Source organism: Amphibalanus amphitrite, unplaced genomic scaffold, assembly GCF_019059575.1.
Source record: "Amphibalanus amphitrite isolate SeventyFive unplaced genomic scaffold, NRLGWU_Aamphi_draft 000422F_arrow, whole genome shotgun sequence".
Classification (NCBI taxonomy): Eukaryota; Metazoa; Arthropoda; class Thecostraca; order Balanomorpha; family Balanidae; genus Amphibalanus; species Amphibalanus amphitrite.
The window spans coordinates 317,140-332,935 of record NW_024881916.1 but is presented as its reverse complement, the minus strand read 5'-3'; the positions used below and the strand labels follow the sequence as shown (position 1 = coordinate 332,935).

Sequence of the window (15,796 nt, the reverse complement as noted above, 5' to 3'; positions counted from 1 at the left end):
GTCGACAAGGTGAACGATACAGGAGGCGGCGGGGTGGCGGCGGACGGCACAAACTACGTCCTAGTGGCACGGCGCGCGTGCGCTCACTGCACTGGGGGCCACTAGTGCTCACGCCGAGCGGTAGGTGTCGCTATACAGGGTGCGTACAAAGTTGTGGCCCTTTTAAGTATTTTCACAAACAAATACAATTGGAGCGAATGTATTCAACATCAACATCAAGCGGTAGGTGGCTACGACTAGCTACACACTTTCACACGTCTCTCACTCGTTGTAGCCGCCGTTAGCCCTGATGACGCCCTCCACACGGCGGCGGAAAGACTGGCACGTCTTGACGATGTAGGAAGGCTCCATCGCCTCCCATACCTCCGTGATGTGCGCCTTCAGGGCTTCCAGATTGGGATGGGATGATCCCTGAACCTTGTCCTGCAGAACGCTCCAGATGCTATAGTCGAGCGGATTGAGGTCCGGCGACTGGGGAGGCCACATCGACATCTCTTTGCGCCAGAAATGCGGCGCTCCGCCGAGTTCCTCCGTCAACTTCCGCTGGATAGAACCCGCAGTGTGCGCGGGCGCGCCGTCCTGCTGGAACACGAATTGCCCATCAGGATAGGTCCGCAGGATCCAGCGGATGACGTGCCGGTCCAGCAGACGCTCGTACACCGCCTTGCTTATCTTTTCATTCGCGTCAACGAAGATGATTGGACACCTTTGTCCATCGGAACCGACCACGCCGAGAACCATCACTTTCTGTGGGTGCTTGTTGACTGGGTTAAACTTGATCTTCGGATCAACTTCTTCGACAGGCTTGTCGGAGAGGTATCGTGAGTTCCTCCTGTTGAGTTGCGCGTCCACATGAAACAGCTTCTCATCGGAGAAGATTCTGATGAAGTTGCCGATCCTGCGGCTCTTCATGAAGTTGAGAAGGTGCTGGCATCTCTCCAATCGCCGCAGACGGATGGTTTCGGTCAGACGTGGTCGGTCCTGGATTGACCGCGACGTCATCTTCAGGTCTTCATGGACCAGCTTCCGCATGGACGACTCGTGGCATCCGAACTTCTTGGCGAGTTTCCTGATGGACTGTCGTGGGTTGTTCTCAACTTCCAGAGACACAGCAGTCACATTCTGTGGAGTCCTGACAGATCGCGGTCGGCCTGACCTGGGGGCATCTTCCAGAGACACCCCTGCTCGTATCCTGGCCTTGATCCTCTTCACAGTTCGCAGTGGGACATCACATTGTTCAGAAACCTGCCTGTCAGTCATACCGGTTTCGGCCGCGGCGCGCAGGCATCCAGCGACATGGTGACGCTTCGCTTGTTTATACATGACTGAGAGGCATTGGACGGCCCTGTTGCTACCCCCATTGCGTGACCGGGTCACCAAGGTCACGCCTACGGCTATTTCCCGCTTGGCAACCAGCCACAGCGCACGTAAGAAAGCTTACCGTAAAAGGGCCAAAACTTTGTACGCACCCTGTACAGTTTGCGCCCGCGGACAGAGAAAGGCTTTGCCGCTCACCACCGTTGGTGGCGCGCAGCAAATACATTTCTCCATCCCGCTGCGCTTGCAAAGACATGACTGGTGGATACGGGTCTATGTATTCCTGACATTTACCCCAAGTCATGCTCTTTGGGTGAGGGTAACGCCCATACCCCCTCGCTGGGTCAACTCGCGACCTGGTGGGGCACCCCGCAGTGCACGTCGGGCCCTCAGGCCTGCCACAGCCGACCGATCACCGCTGGCGAGAAGCATGCACGCTCGCGACTGATATGACACCCCTCGGGGCGCGTCGGGCCCTCAGGCCTACCACTGACTGACCGACCGGTCACTGCCGGCAAGGAGCATGCGCGCTGGGTCAAAGATTGACGATCGAAACCCACAGAGTGCACCAGGCCCCTCACAAACGAAAACGCTCGCCGCTGGCGACAACGTCCTGTCGTAGCTGCAAAAAAGGAAAAAACAAAAACGCCGACCCGCCACCTGCGTTATATTGATACAGCGCCCAGGCGACTGCGCGGCGGCAGACAGCAGAGGACGGACGTGCGCCGCTAGGGGGGCATGTGGCCCTCAAGCCAACCAATGACCGACCGGCCGCCGCTAGCGATAAACATGCAGTTGGGTTATAAGTCGCCGACCGGTGCGCCACCCCTCGGGGTACACCCAAGCCAACCAAAAACTGACCGGACGCCGCTGGCGAGAAAAAAAAGGACATGCGCCAGGGCCCCGCTGATCGACTGGACAACCCAACAGGGCGCGCCCGGCGCCCAGGCCGAGACAGCTGCGAGCTGAGCGGGCGGCGCACATGCGCCGCCGAGCGAGGGGGAGGAGTGAACAGAAGGTCAAAATATACATAAAATCAAGAGTGAGCGGATAGTTTGCGCTGGCCAATGTTGAAGTTGTAACGCGTCACGTGAGCTTTTCACAGCGAAGCGACCATCGATAGGTAACCGGGCTATCGGTCGTGTTAAAAAATACTTCTGTTAAAATTGGTGTAGGTCCTTTAAAGGGACCCTCCCACCTTCAAAAAAGTTAATGAATTGGCACGAAAGTGATGTCGCTCGGTTCAGAAAGAGCGAAAACGAATATCTACCAAATTTCATCGAAAAATATTCACCGGTATTCAAGATATTAGACTTTTACTTTTGTTTACTTTTTGGGATATCCGCTGTTCCTAGCGATTTTATTTGAAAGTGCGGCATTTGTTGCGCGCAAAGCAGCATATACCACCGCGTGCTACCAAACGTTTTAGTAAAAGATTTAAAAATCGTTAGATCTCCGCTGACGTCACAAATTCTAAGGGGGCATACCAATGCACTAGCCCCTTAGAATCCGAAAACTGCAAGTTTGAAATTCCATATCTCCGAATTAAAGCATTTGTCGATGTTGTGAGTGCCCAAACCGGTATTTGCAGGCCATGGCCACCAATTTGGCTATCTCAACTCAAAACTAATGTTAAGGTGGGAGTGTCCCTTTAAAGGAAATGGTTCACTTTTGGCATGGGGTGTTGAACTGGAAAGCAGTTTTGTAGCTAGAGCTGAGACTAGCACAAATCAGCTGCCTTTACGGCCCACCGATCACTCTAGACGAAGATATACCATTTCCCGCTCCGAAAAGAGTGCCGTACAGAGGAATGCGCGCCTTGCAAAGGAATGCAGCCACGTTATCGTCAGCCAAGTCAGCATGCTGATTGCAGCCAATGCAGCATGCGCAAGTAGAACTACGCAATATGACTGGTTAACGCGTAATAGGCTACCGCGTCATTTTTTTTTTGATATATGGAATATGGTTCTTCCTATATCAAAATATAAAAAATGATCATCTGCACAAAAAGGTTATGTTTTTTTTTTAACGTTTTGAGCAGAAAAAAAATCCCTAGCAAATTTCAGCAGAGTGAACTAGGTATTTCCTTGAAGACCAGTAGGTAGGCCAGCGGCAGAGGCTAGCAGTGCTACTGTTGTTTAAAACCTACAAAAAATAATAAAAAGCATGTAGCTGACATTTGATGGATGCTCATGCATGTGAGTACCTAGTAGTGACTAATAATTTGCGCCAGGCGACGTGTTCTGGGGGACATGCACGGCGCACGCCTTCTGCCCAGGACATGGAAATGGTACCGGCGCTGGAACCTAGCAGGCGGAAAAAAGCAGCGACTGGGCGCAATGTTTCACTGAACCAAGACGCCCCGCCGCGCCGGCTGTCCTGTCTCATCAGCGCCCTGCGACGAGTACCGCGCCCGCAGACGGCCGCCGCCGACACCAGGGTATCGCTTTGTCCTGTCGGTGCCGCCGCCTGGCGGCACGTATCGGAACGACCATCCCCACGCCCCGCGTCGGGTAGGGGGAGGGGTAAGGGGACACGTCCCGGCGGTGAAAACAATGCGCCGCGCCGCGACCCGGGCCACAAAGGATCAAACATGGCGGATATCAGTTGGAGCGCATGAGTAGATCGGGCCGCGGCGGTCGCGGACAGCGCCGCGGCCGGGAGCGAAAACGCCGCACAATGCCACTGGGAGATAGAAAAAACGTGACTTAACTGCCGAGAGCGTTTGCGTCGTCCACTCGGCGTGTGAATGCCGACACGCCGCACCGATGTAGCACCAACAGCGAGACGGCCGCCCGGGCCGGTGCTGAGTACCCTTCCCGACGTGAGAAAGACTCGCCAGGAACCTGAGGCGGCTCACCGCACTGCTGTTCCGCACCAGACGCAACAAACTATTTCCGAAAACAACACGGCACAAACTACGTCCTAGTGGCACGGCGCGCGTGCGCTCACTGCACTGGGGGCCACTAGTGCTCACGCCGAGCGGTAGGTGTCGCTATACAGTTTGCGCCCGCGGACAGAGAAAGGCTTTGCCGCTCACCACCGTTGGTGGCGCGCAGCAAATACATTTTCGTCTCAGTGTACAGGGTGTCCCATAAGTTCGTTCTCACCTTATATTTGCATGTAAAACAGAGTACATTGCGTTTTAATATATTTATGACCCGTCAATGTGCTCCTCAGTTCATGGGCAAACACATGAATACATGCTGCGGTATGCCAGCCGGCATGTTTGGCAGCATAGCAGGCTCGAAGTTAGCCCAGACTGACTTACCATTCGCCGTGAGCTCCTGGAGGCTGGAACAGTGCTTCGCTTCGACAAGCCACGATTTCAGTATCCCCAACGTATTTTCATGAAATTTGGATCTGATAAGTTGCCTGACATGTGATCTTGCGACAGACGCCTGTCACACTCTCCTGGCACCGCTTTTGAGCTTTCCTTGACCTGCTCACCGATGCAGTGTCTCGCTTGAAGATGGGTCTACGACCTCCCGGATGCCATTTTCTCCTCCAAAAATGTGTTCATATTTGCGGTTTGAGTTAAGCTAGAACGCTGAGATTCCTTCCAGATCTTCTTGGAGAAGCATTCTGCGTCCCAAAACTGTTTTTGGAGTACCAACCGCATCCTGGTCAGCGTCTGGACGCCTATAACCCCACAATACCGTGATCTTGGCCTTTTGCACAGGAAAAAAGCGGGACAAAACGAAGGCCTTCTCTTTCGCCTTTATGGGGCTGTTTTAAGATTTGGACGAGTGTTTCATCTCGAACATGGACTAGGTAGTCCAGACGACCACATTGATGTCATCGGCCCTCCAATTTTTTAGCCTCAGGCATAACGAAACACATGTTTAGCCATTTTAAGACATTTTCGACTGTTTTTAGTCCTCCGGTAAGTCTAAAGCTTAAGTCACCCTGAGTTATGTACCCCGAAAAATATTCTTAGACAGCTGATAATCTATCCTGAAAAGTCAGCTTATCAACTTTCAAACGTTTTAACCTTTTTGATGGCCACTTTGACGCCAGACAGTTTTGGCCACATGGCTCACTCCTGAGGCCTGACTGGAAAGAGGATAAACTTGCAGTGATTGACTCCCGACAAATCATCGGCGTCACTTGTTGACTGCGCGTACAGTTAGCGACAGACATTGGCTACAGACTGGTGGGCTTCAGTCACCCTCAATCGTCACGAATGGTCATGTGCTGACTAAATACCGAGACGTACCCGTATCGGAGACCTCTATGTTGCGGCGTTAGCCACCTCTGCAGGAAGTGGACTTTCTAGCAAAAACTATTTTGTCTAGAGAAATTAGTTACTGTGGCGCATATTGTTACCAGCCTTGGCAACCACACAAGTTCAGTTACGAACCAATTTCAGCGTGCCTTTAAGCAGGAGAGCCTCTAAACGTAAAATTTAGGTGAGAACGAACTTATGGGACACCCTGTAGAGCTATAGCGTAGGCTCCAGTCGACTCCGGTGCTGCCGTCAGAGAAATGAGTATATGTATGTAGGTATCTCCCGGCCGCTCCATAGCCCAATGCGTAATACCTCGTTAGAGGCACACAGCATAATTTGCACTCAATCGCTTGAATATCTATAAAAACTATCAAAATAATGAAATGTTCAGAAAATCTCAGAATCTCTCAAATTCAGTAGCTTATCAGCTCAGTATATATACCTCGCTTATGCTCCCGTCGTCCCCGGTACTGCCGAATGCCGGCTGCAATACCAGAGAGGTATGTTTGAGCCCCCAGACAGAGCTATCTCTCAAACTCCATAATTATCCGGCCGTGTGTCACTTGACGCTTTTTGCGTCACGCCTCTAGCAATGCAATTGTTGTCTTCGTATACGAAGGCAACGATACCTACGAAGGCAAGGATATACAGAGCTGCTTTCCGCTCATGTCTTCCCCAGTAATACCGACTTTAACCTGCTGAGTCAAAACTGGCTTTTATCTTAAGTTTAACAGCCATGAGCCAGTGTCTCAATGATGTCTCAGCGCAGAGCTTGATTATGAGCCGGTCGTCTCCGGTATCGTCTGCTTATGACCTTGCATAGTCAATGCTGTGGCATAACGCGTTATACCGCTCCGTTTAAGGCATAATTTCAAGGCAAAGCGGAATAAGAGAACGTGTCTGTGATAAGCGTGTGCGCTGTCTCCTGCGGCGCCAGACAAACAGGTCGCCCTGTTCATCGGCGGTAACTATATCGCACGCAAGGCTTTCCAGCAGCGCGAGCTCCTCCTGCAGGTTGAGGAGCTCTGCATGGCTGGAGTTGCTACATGAGCAGAATCAGTTATACAGTTTACATATACCTCGTCATACCCAAAAACAATCTTCGGAACACTCGCGCTTTTAGCCTGGGCCTGGTTTTCTGGGGCGGGATGGTGTCCACCCTTCAAAGATAGGGCGAAGGGCTCTGGAAGCGTTCTTACCTGCCCTTGTTAAATTTAAGATTGGGCACAGGCAATGAGCTAGCAGAGGAACATGACACAATTTCTCTTGTTGCAACATATTTACCAGCCGTGCTCGCAGCCGCATCGCATACAGATTGTGCTAGAGCACGTCGCCTCGTGTCCCCACTCCCACCAATATCACGTCGTCTCTTGTCCTCACAAATGGCACGGTGTCTCGTGTCCCTATGAACGGCGCGTTGATTCGTGCCCCAATCAGGGTATCTACCAACAGCACATCGTTTCGTGCCCATGCCAATGGCAGGCTGTTCGTATCCCTATCATAGCACGTTGTATCGCATCTTTAACCATAGCACGTTATCGCGTGCTCCCCACCAATGGCACATCATCTTGTGCCCCTACCAATGACACATTGTCTCGTACCCCACCAAGAGCACGTTGTCTCGTGCAAGATACCTAGCCAGTCACAAATGGGGCACGTCTCTTGCATTCCCTGCCACTCAAATGATCATTGCGATACATTCTGTGCTTTTTTAATACTTTGACCTGAGTGAGGATACCTTAACCTATTTAAAAACTAAAATGCATTTAAAGTGTTGCTTAGTGCAGCATTTGGTTAATTTTACCTACGCTTGAATTACCTACAAGCTGCTCAAAGCAAGCCAAGTAATAATACGAGATTCTGTGTTTGGACTGCATCCATCTTCAATTTTAACTTAAGGCACTTTTGCCTTCTTAGAGGCAAACATGATGGGCGCTTTGAGACACGCAGTAAAACAGTGAATCCAATTATGCCTAGATATAATAGTGCATTCAGACAAGGATATCCTGGTTTGAAACAATGTTGGCATTTATTTTGGGTATTCGGGTCATTGCCTAATCATGTCCGTTGTGGTTGACCTCGTGCCTCTACCAAGGACTCGACATGCTCATAACAATGAAGCGTTGTTTTCGTGCACCAACCAATAATACTTTGTCACGTGCTCCAACCAATGATTCTTTGTCTAGTGTTCCTACCAATGACTCACACGTTATCGTGTGTCCACATCAATGACACGTTATCTCGTGTCCCTACCAATGACACATTATCTCGTGTCCCTACCAATGACACCTTATCTCGTGTCCCTACCAATGACACCTTATCTCGTGTCCCTACCAATGACACTTCATCTCGTGCCCTATTTATTTAATTACTTCGCAGTGGCCGTCCTCTATCTTTGACCGAAGTCAAAGGGGCTATTCTTGGCACTGAGTCAATAAAAGATGACGATGAAGAGGGCAAAAGAGCATCATGCGTTATATTGTGTCCCTGCCAATGACACGTTATCCAATCTTCCTATCAAGGACACGTTATCCAGGTCCCTACCAATGACACGTTATCTCGTACCTCTAATAAATTCACGTTGCTTCGTGCCCCTAACAGAGGCATATCGTTTCGTGCCCCTAGCAATGGCATGTCGTTTCGTGCCCCTTAACAATGGCACGTCGTCTCGTGCCCCTTGACAATGGCGCGTCTTCTCGTGACCCTCACAATGGTGCGTCGTCTTGTGCCCCTAACAATGGTGCGTCGTCTTGTGCCCCTAACAATGCGTCGTCTTGTGCCCCTAACAATGGCACGTTGTCCCGTGCCCCTAACAATGGCGTGTCTTCTCTTGCCCCTAGCAATGCTGCGTCTTCTCGTGCCCCTAACAATGCTGCGTCGTCTAGTGCCCCTAACAATGGCACGTCGTCTCGTGCCCCTATCAATGGCTCGTCGTCTCATGCCTCTAACAATGGATTGTCGTCTCGTGCCCCTATAATTGGCTCGTAGTCTTGTGTCCCTATCATTGGCTCATCGTCTCGGGCCCCGATCAATGGCTCGTCGTCTTGTGTCCCTCAGCAACGCATGGTGTCATGGCATGTCGTCTCGTGTCTATCAACAATGCATGAAATCTCGTGTTAAGTCGTCTCGTGTCCTTCAGCGGGACATGTGTTCTAAGGCATGTCGTCTCGTGCCCACTGTGATGTAACGAGGTCTAAGTGTGAGCCCATTTCTTCCATGCAAACTCTGAACTCAGTCGTTTACATGGCCCGCAATTCTACGTGATGAATATCATGTGCAACACTCATGGCCTTCCCTTTTTTCATGATTTACTGGAGAGGCGATGCTGCAAATTGATGGCTGGGTCAAAGCCGTGGACCACCTGCAACACGTCAACAACGCGCAGTGTGACCCCGTCTGCTCCTGCTGGCGTGTCTAGCGCCACTGGCCGTCCGGGCATCTCCACGGCACCACACGGCTCACAAGTGGCGGCTGATGGTGGCTCGGACGCCGGTCCCGGCACGGGAAGGGAGGGGCCACAGCGGTCTCTTGGTATCGTCACGCAGCGCTACAGCTGGCTCCAGCGCTGGTCCGAACGCCTGCATCGGTGCCAGAGACGCTGGCGCCAGGCCGCTCATCTCTAAGACTCGTCACGCAGCGCTACACCCGGCTCCAGCGCTGGTCCGAACGCCTGCATCGGTGCCAGAGACGCTAGCGCCAGGCCGCTCATCTCTAAGACTCGTCACGCAGCGCTACACCCAGCTCCAGCGCTGGTCCGAACGCCTGCATCGGTGCCAGAGACGCTGGCACCAGGCCGCTCATCTCTAAGACTCGTCACGCAGCGCTACACCCGGCTCCAGTGCTGGTCCGAACGCCTGCATCGGTGCCAGAGACGCTGGCGCCAGGCCGCCCATGCCTAGACTCGTCACGCAGCGCTACACCCGGCTCCAGTGCTGGTCCGACCGCTTGCATCGGTGCCAGAGACGTTGGATCGGGACCGCTCATCCCCCTAGGGCCTAGACTCATCAATTAGCGCCACACCCGGCTCCAGCGCTGGTCTGAACGCTTGCGTCGGTGCCAGGAACGCTGACCCCAGGAAAATCATATTCCCTTGATTAGTTTTTAAAACAGCTCTCGGTAGTTAAAAGAGCAACAATGGCGCTGAGTTTAGTATATTGATCTGCAGTTAGCCAATGCAATAATTGCAGTCTAGCTGCATTCTCGACAAAGTTAGCAGTGATGTGTTCGCGGGTTCGGTTGGGGGTTGTTGGGCTTTTTCCCTCACCCAAAGACAGTGTGGGAAAGCCAATACATAGACCCGGAACCACACCACTGTCTTTGCAAGCGCGAACCTACGAGAAATGCAGCATTTTTGCGCGCACGAGCACAAATGACCTTTCTCGCGGGCGAGCGCGAGCCCAGCGCCATCTACAATGTGACCCGAGTGGTAGCCGGCTGCGCCCGGCCATTTCACTACGCGCGTGTCACCTGAGCGCACGGTTCGATTTGGCGCGACATCCACCGTCCGCCCCACCGCCGCCAGTTTTGGCATATGTATCTAGCCAGCAACTGTGTTAGATATACTTGTGCTCTGTGAAAAGCTTTTTCATTTGATTGTTTGTGATCGGCTATGGGCTTTTTCTCTCACCCAAAGACAGTGTGGGGTGTCACCTGGGCGCACGGTTCGATTTGGCGCGACATCCACCGTCCGCCCCACCGCCGCCAGTTTTGGCATATGTATCTAGCCAGCAACTGTGTTAGATATACTTGTGCTCTGTGAAAAGCTTTATCATTTGATTGTTTGTGATCGGCTATGGGCTTTTTCCCTCACCCAAAGACAGTGTGGGAAAGCCAATACATAGACCCGGAACCACACCACTGTCTTTGCAAGCGCGAACCTACCAGAAAAAGGAATCGAACGAAATGGATACCAACCAAATCGACACAGACCAACCCAATACCCACGGGGCAAAAATAACCCTTTTTCGCGTTGCGGAGCACGCGGGTCACCCTAGTTATCAACTATTGAACGGGCCTCGCCGACAGGGGGGTAGGGGAGAGTGGGGCACATTCGTGCAAAAAATGGATAAACCCATATATCTGTTCTTTGGTTAGTGCAATGACAAAATTGTTGATTGTAGTATGGAAAGGAACTATTGCAGACAGTTTTCCTCTTTAAAAGTTATCCTCTAAAATTATTGCTTCCATTAGAAAAAATGACTTTTAATAACTCTGAACATTTGCACGAAACTGCCCCACCTATGGGGCACATTCGTTCAAGAGGTGGGGCACTTCCGTTCACCCTGCAAAGTTCGAGAAATTACCGGGCATTACCAGAAATTTACCAAAGGAAATTGGCAGGGGGTCATTTCACTTGATTCCTTTCGACAAGAATGCATTGCACAACATATGTAGAAAGAATGGGCTGGCCAACAAGAATGTGCCAACTGCCGGCCTCCGTGACCTCGCCAAGTTCGCGTGAATTGCTCGTCACGACGTCGCAAGCAGTCGAGACTGAGTCAGGCGAGCGTCATTAGAGAAACCTACTACAGATAAAGTCATAAATCGCAAAAACTAAAAAAAATATGCACGAATGTGCCCCCAGGCAGTGCGTACACGAACCTGCCCCACAACGTTATTAGTAATATATTTCAAAATTTCTTTTTGAAAAAATGGCACTTTTTCAACCAAAAAGTTTGCAGCAGTTCCGTGAATAGAGTGAGCTTCTTCACCCCCAATTTTGAAAAGCTGAACCACATTTCCGAGTCAGGATCACGAAAATGGATGATGTGAGAAAAGTTTGGAAAGCTCACGAATATTACAAATTTGCGTTTTTATCAAGCATGACAGCAGGTACAGTGTTGTCTTCTACGGTGAACGAAGGGCGGCAATGATAGACATATTTCCATAATTTACCTTGAGCTCGTGCAGTCACTCGTGTTCCCATAAACTGCTGAAAACGAATGTGCCCCATGCACGAATGTGCCCCACTCTCCCCTACTGTACCCCCCTAACTTTCGATAGCGGGGGACCTGTCCCCCCTCCCCCCCCCCCCGGTGGCGCCGCCCATGCACGTATGCATTTTTCGTATTATATTGCGCTGAAAGCATGACGGAGTTGAGCTGTGCCACCACCGACGGTGTTTCTCCGCGCCTTCAACACTTTTCTTTCTGGTATCCAAGGAAGTAAGTTCTTTATTCTGGCGATATTCGTTGGTTGTGCTCCTTCTTCACCGCCTTATTTCAGTCACCTAACCCACATTTCTTTTGCTTTGAAACGTTGAAAGAAAACTTTACGATCATTTTGTCTTGTCTGAGACCAAGGCCATTGCCCTTCTGTTGTTTGAAAACATAATGAAATTAGAAAGGGATAATTTTGCCAGAATTAAAATATGATGTCACGTTTTTATGCAAATGCATTTCACTTGACAAAGAACATCGCATTTTGATTAACGGGATAGGCCAAGGGGACAGACGTTCGATCTTGCGTTCGAGATAAAAATTGACTTTGCACCGGTGTTGATTTAATTAGATGTTCGCTGGAGCACGTGATAAGAGTTTACCGTCTTTGAGTGAAGGTAGAAGATACGAAAAACAGACTATAGAGCATCAGCGCACTATTCCGCGTGCTACGTCGAATTTCCCAGCAGAGCCCTAATGGCAGTTGGCAAAATCAGTGTACAGTCCAGGTATATAGAGGTCTATGTATGTTCAAATTGCCCCACCTGTTCAAAGCACCCCATTCTATCGTATGAATTTCATGGGAGTTTTATGGGTAAACCAACCATTCCACTTCCACCAACGTTAGTACAGAACAACAGTGAAATAAATAGCATAAATACCTGCAAAAGTAGCACACGCAAAACTTACGCAGTGGTCGACGGCGTGCAGATAGTCGAGCAGCTCCTCCACGCAGGTCTCCTCGGTCTTACTGCGGCTGCTGACACGCTCCTCGCATTGTTCGAACTTGGCGCGCAGCTGGGGCGCCGGGCCACTGGCGCGGCACTCTTCCCGCATCGTCTCGAGGGGGTCAACCAGATCCTCTTCCTCCTCTTCCTGAGACAAAAGAAAAATACAAGAAAAGCATAAGGCAAGGTCTGCTGACGTTCCTAGTCACACACAACCTGTAAGCATGCCATGTCTTCCGACAGGACATCGGAAATCGACACTAGAGCAAAGATGACTGCAATCTGGGGAGTAACTCCTATGGGTTTTTCGCGAATATCTAAGCTTCTACATAGACTTCCGATCAACACGAGACAAACACCAATCGATACCAAATTTTCTCCCTAATCATTTCATGGCTAACGTGACGCGTAGCGAACCAAGATTTCTTGTCATACACCATTTTTGTCACCATTTTTGTCATTACGGGCGATAAGAGTACGCATCAGCTGTTTCGGTTGCCTAGCAACGCGGGTTTGTCGAGTTCATGAAGTGACATGAAGCCGCCAGTGCGTGTTTGTCACCAAAGGAGCGTGGGCGTTGTGCGGCGACGCTGTTGAGTTTAAGGCGATGAATATTATTTTGGAGCGTTATGACATTATTATGGTCAGGTGTTGTCCATCTGAACTTGACAGTCACGTGACCCATTTGACCTTCGGATCCAATTCTGGTAGTCAATGCTGGCGCTTTTGTTACCATAGCGAAAAATGTAACCCCGTGTTCACAGTTTTCCTGACGACGAAGATTCTGCGTAATCTGGCCAATGGCATTCGAGAACCACGGCCAAGCTCCGCTGATCTTGAACGTGATTGGTCGGACGGCGTATAGAATCTTCGTCCTCCGGAAGACTGCGAACACGGGGTAAACCAACAGTAAACAATCTGTGCGTGGAATGGGGAGTCAGAGTGGAGTGGTGAATGTGTTAACCCTCGCACGACCAGGCCATTTCTCATAACACGAACGACCAGGGGGGGGGGGTTGTTACGACCCCCCCCCCCTGGCGTTTCGAAACGGAAGGTCGTAGAGCTTAGCGGAAAAAACCAACGGATTGCTCTCAACGAGATCTCGCGATTGGTGGTATATTTTTTGGTCCTAGGTCAACATTTGACCTACTTATGACCGGTCAAAGGTCAAATTTTCGGAAAAATCTAACTTTTTCAGATTTCCGCGCCGATTGCGGCAAAACGGTAAGAGATATCGACTTGAAACCTTCACTATCGTGATCCTTGATCAATTCTCTATCGTTTGGTGCGTATTTCGATGTCATAACTCTAAAAATGATGCGTTGGGAGCATCGGAAGTCTGCAAGGTCATTTGTGCATTGGGTCACGTCAGGCGTGTGACGTCACTGACCTGACCCTGACCCAAAATGAACTACAAGAAACAACCGACGATGCCTGAAATGGATAGCAAATTCGAATTCAGGGCATCAAAATACCCCGAAAAGGCATACAAGTGCAAGAAGTCATTACAGGTCAACCGAGGTCACTGACCTGACCTTGACCTTTAGTAACCTTGAAAAGGTCAACGGACATTGTGCCAATGTCAAATCAGCCAGTTATGGTTCTAAAACAATCCATCAGTGTGTCAGGTCAGTCGGCATTTATACCAATGTGAAGCAATCTCCAATTTAGCGTAAATCTGGCCGGAGGTTGTTCCCTTTATGACGTCATAACTCCGTGACCTGACATGACCCGATCAATTTTTTTCGGCAAAAGATGCGCAAAGGTTGCCCCAGAGGGTATTGAAAATTTCAGCCCGCTACGACAAGCCGTTTAGCGTGCACTTCGAAAAAACCTCAGGGGGGGTTGATACAACCCCCCCCCCCCCTAGGCGTTCTAGGGTTAAGGCGATGATATGCTGATTCGTCGATTTTTATTTATACTATTATCCCTATCATACATTCTGATCATTTTGTTTATGTTCAGGAGTTTTCTCAAAATGAATGACCTTTTCCTCGAATATGGAAAGTTTAAATGTCGAAAATGATGTATTTAGGTGAATTTTCGCCCACAGGGCATCATCAGACAAGCAATTGGCACAAATGTGCCAATTTGTGCCAATTGCTTGTCTGATGATGCCCTGTGGGCGAAAATTCACCTAAATACATCATTTTCAGACAAGCAATTGGCACAAATGTGCCAATTTGTGCCAATTGCTTGTCTGATGATGCCCTGTGGGCGAAAATTCACCTAAATACATCATTTTCGACATTTAAACTTTTTATATTCGAGGAAAAGGTCATTCATTTTGAGTTATTATTACAATATGTTCCTCACAAGAGCACTCAACACCATATCTTCAGGAGTTTTCTCTGTTGATTTAACATAAAAAACGGTGTGTTTTACTGCTAATGCCAAGTGCCATATTGATATTGAAATTTCCAATTGGGTTACAATTCAACATTCACCGGTTTTTCTATGGCCTGTTGTGCATCATATTATTGGTAATGTGAATATAGGTGGGTACTCCACGCACTGCTGCTTTTGGGTATATATTACTGTTCGACCTGATTTTACTTCACTTCACATTATATTTTCTTCCAGGAACAGTTATCACACCATTATTGTGCAAAAATAAAGGTGGTGTTATGCGGCACTCTGCCAGCCACTTTTGGCTTCCATAGAGACATCAATAAGCCTATACTTCCAACAATACCAGAGGTTGACGTTAGCTCACGGAATGCGCTGGTAGTGGCTGGCAGCGTGCCCGTGCGGGCCGTGAAACACAGCCAGGGGTTTCCTCTGTAACGTCATTGTTGTCAAGGTACATGTGCCTTCATCAATTTTTAACAGCTACAAAAATTGCAATTAAAAATGCTGAGGTATTATGAGCATCAGCTAAATAGGGAAGAGAATTCGGCTACAGCCCATCTTCCAATGCCTCAATGAAATTTAACGAGAAACTTAAATTGAGGGAGCAGCTACATAACTCAGGTAAAGCCCATATATCCTAGTGGATTCACCTACATAACTGAGGTAAATCCACAAGGCACCTTGAGTTCAAACTATGAAGTGACTCCAAGCGAAATATAGCAGACATTGGGACTTACTGGAGCTTAGAAATAATCTGCTTAGTGCTGGATGAATGTTTTCACTTAAAATGAACACCACCATATTTGAGTCATGAAAAAAGTGTTGAGCAAGCATAAGCTTGTAGCATAAAAGATGTTTGTAAAAAGTCACTAGGTTTTGTGTTAGTCTCTGCACATTGATTCTCTGATTGATTGAATGATAAAGCCTCTGCACAGTCTCTGATTGACTGAATGAGCTCTGCAGTCACAATAATGAAATTCATGGGAAGATTTTATTTGTAATAAAAGAAA

At 49.4% G+C, this 15,796-nt stretch overlaps 1 protein-coding gene across 1 annotated transcript in view; it reads right to left on the bottom strand.

The window, feature by feature from the left end:
• Window positions 1–15,796, bottom strand: part of LOC122391115 (cytochrome b-c1 complex subunit 6, mitochondrial-like) — an 82,822-nt gene that overhangs the window by 41,186 nt on the left and 25,840 nt on the right. Inside the window, exon 2 of the mRNA XM_043384778.1 lies at window positions 12,397–12,582. Coding sequence (XP_043240713.1) covers window positions 12,397–12,582 — 186 coding nt within the window. The remainder of the gene's footprint in view (window positions 1–12,396; window positions 12,583–15,796) is intronic.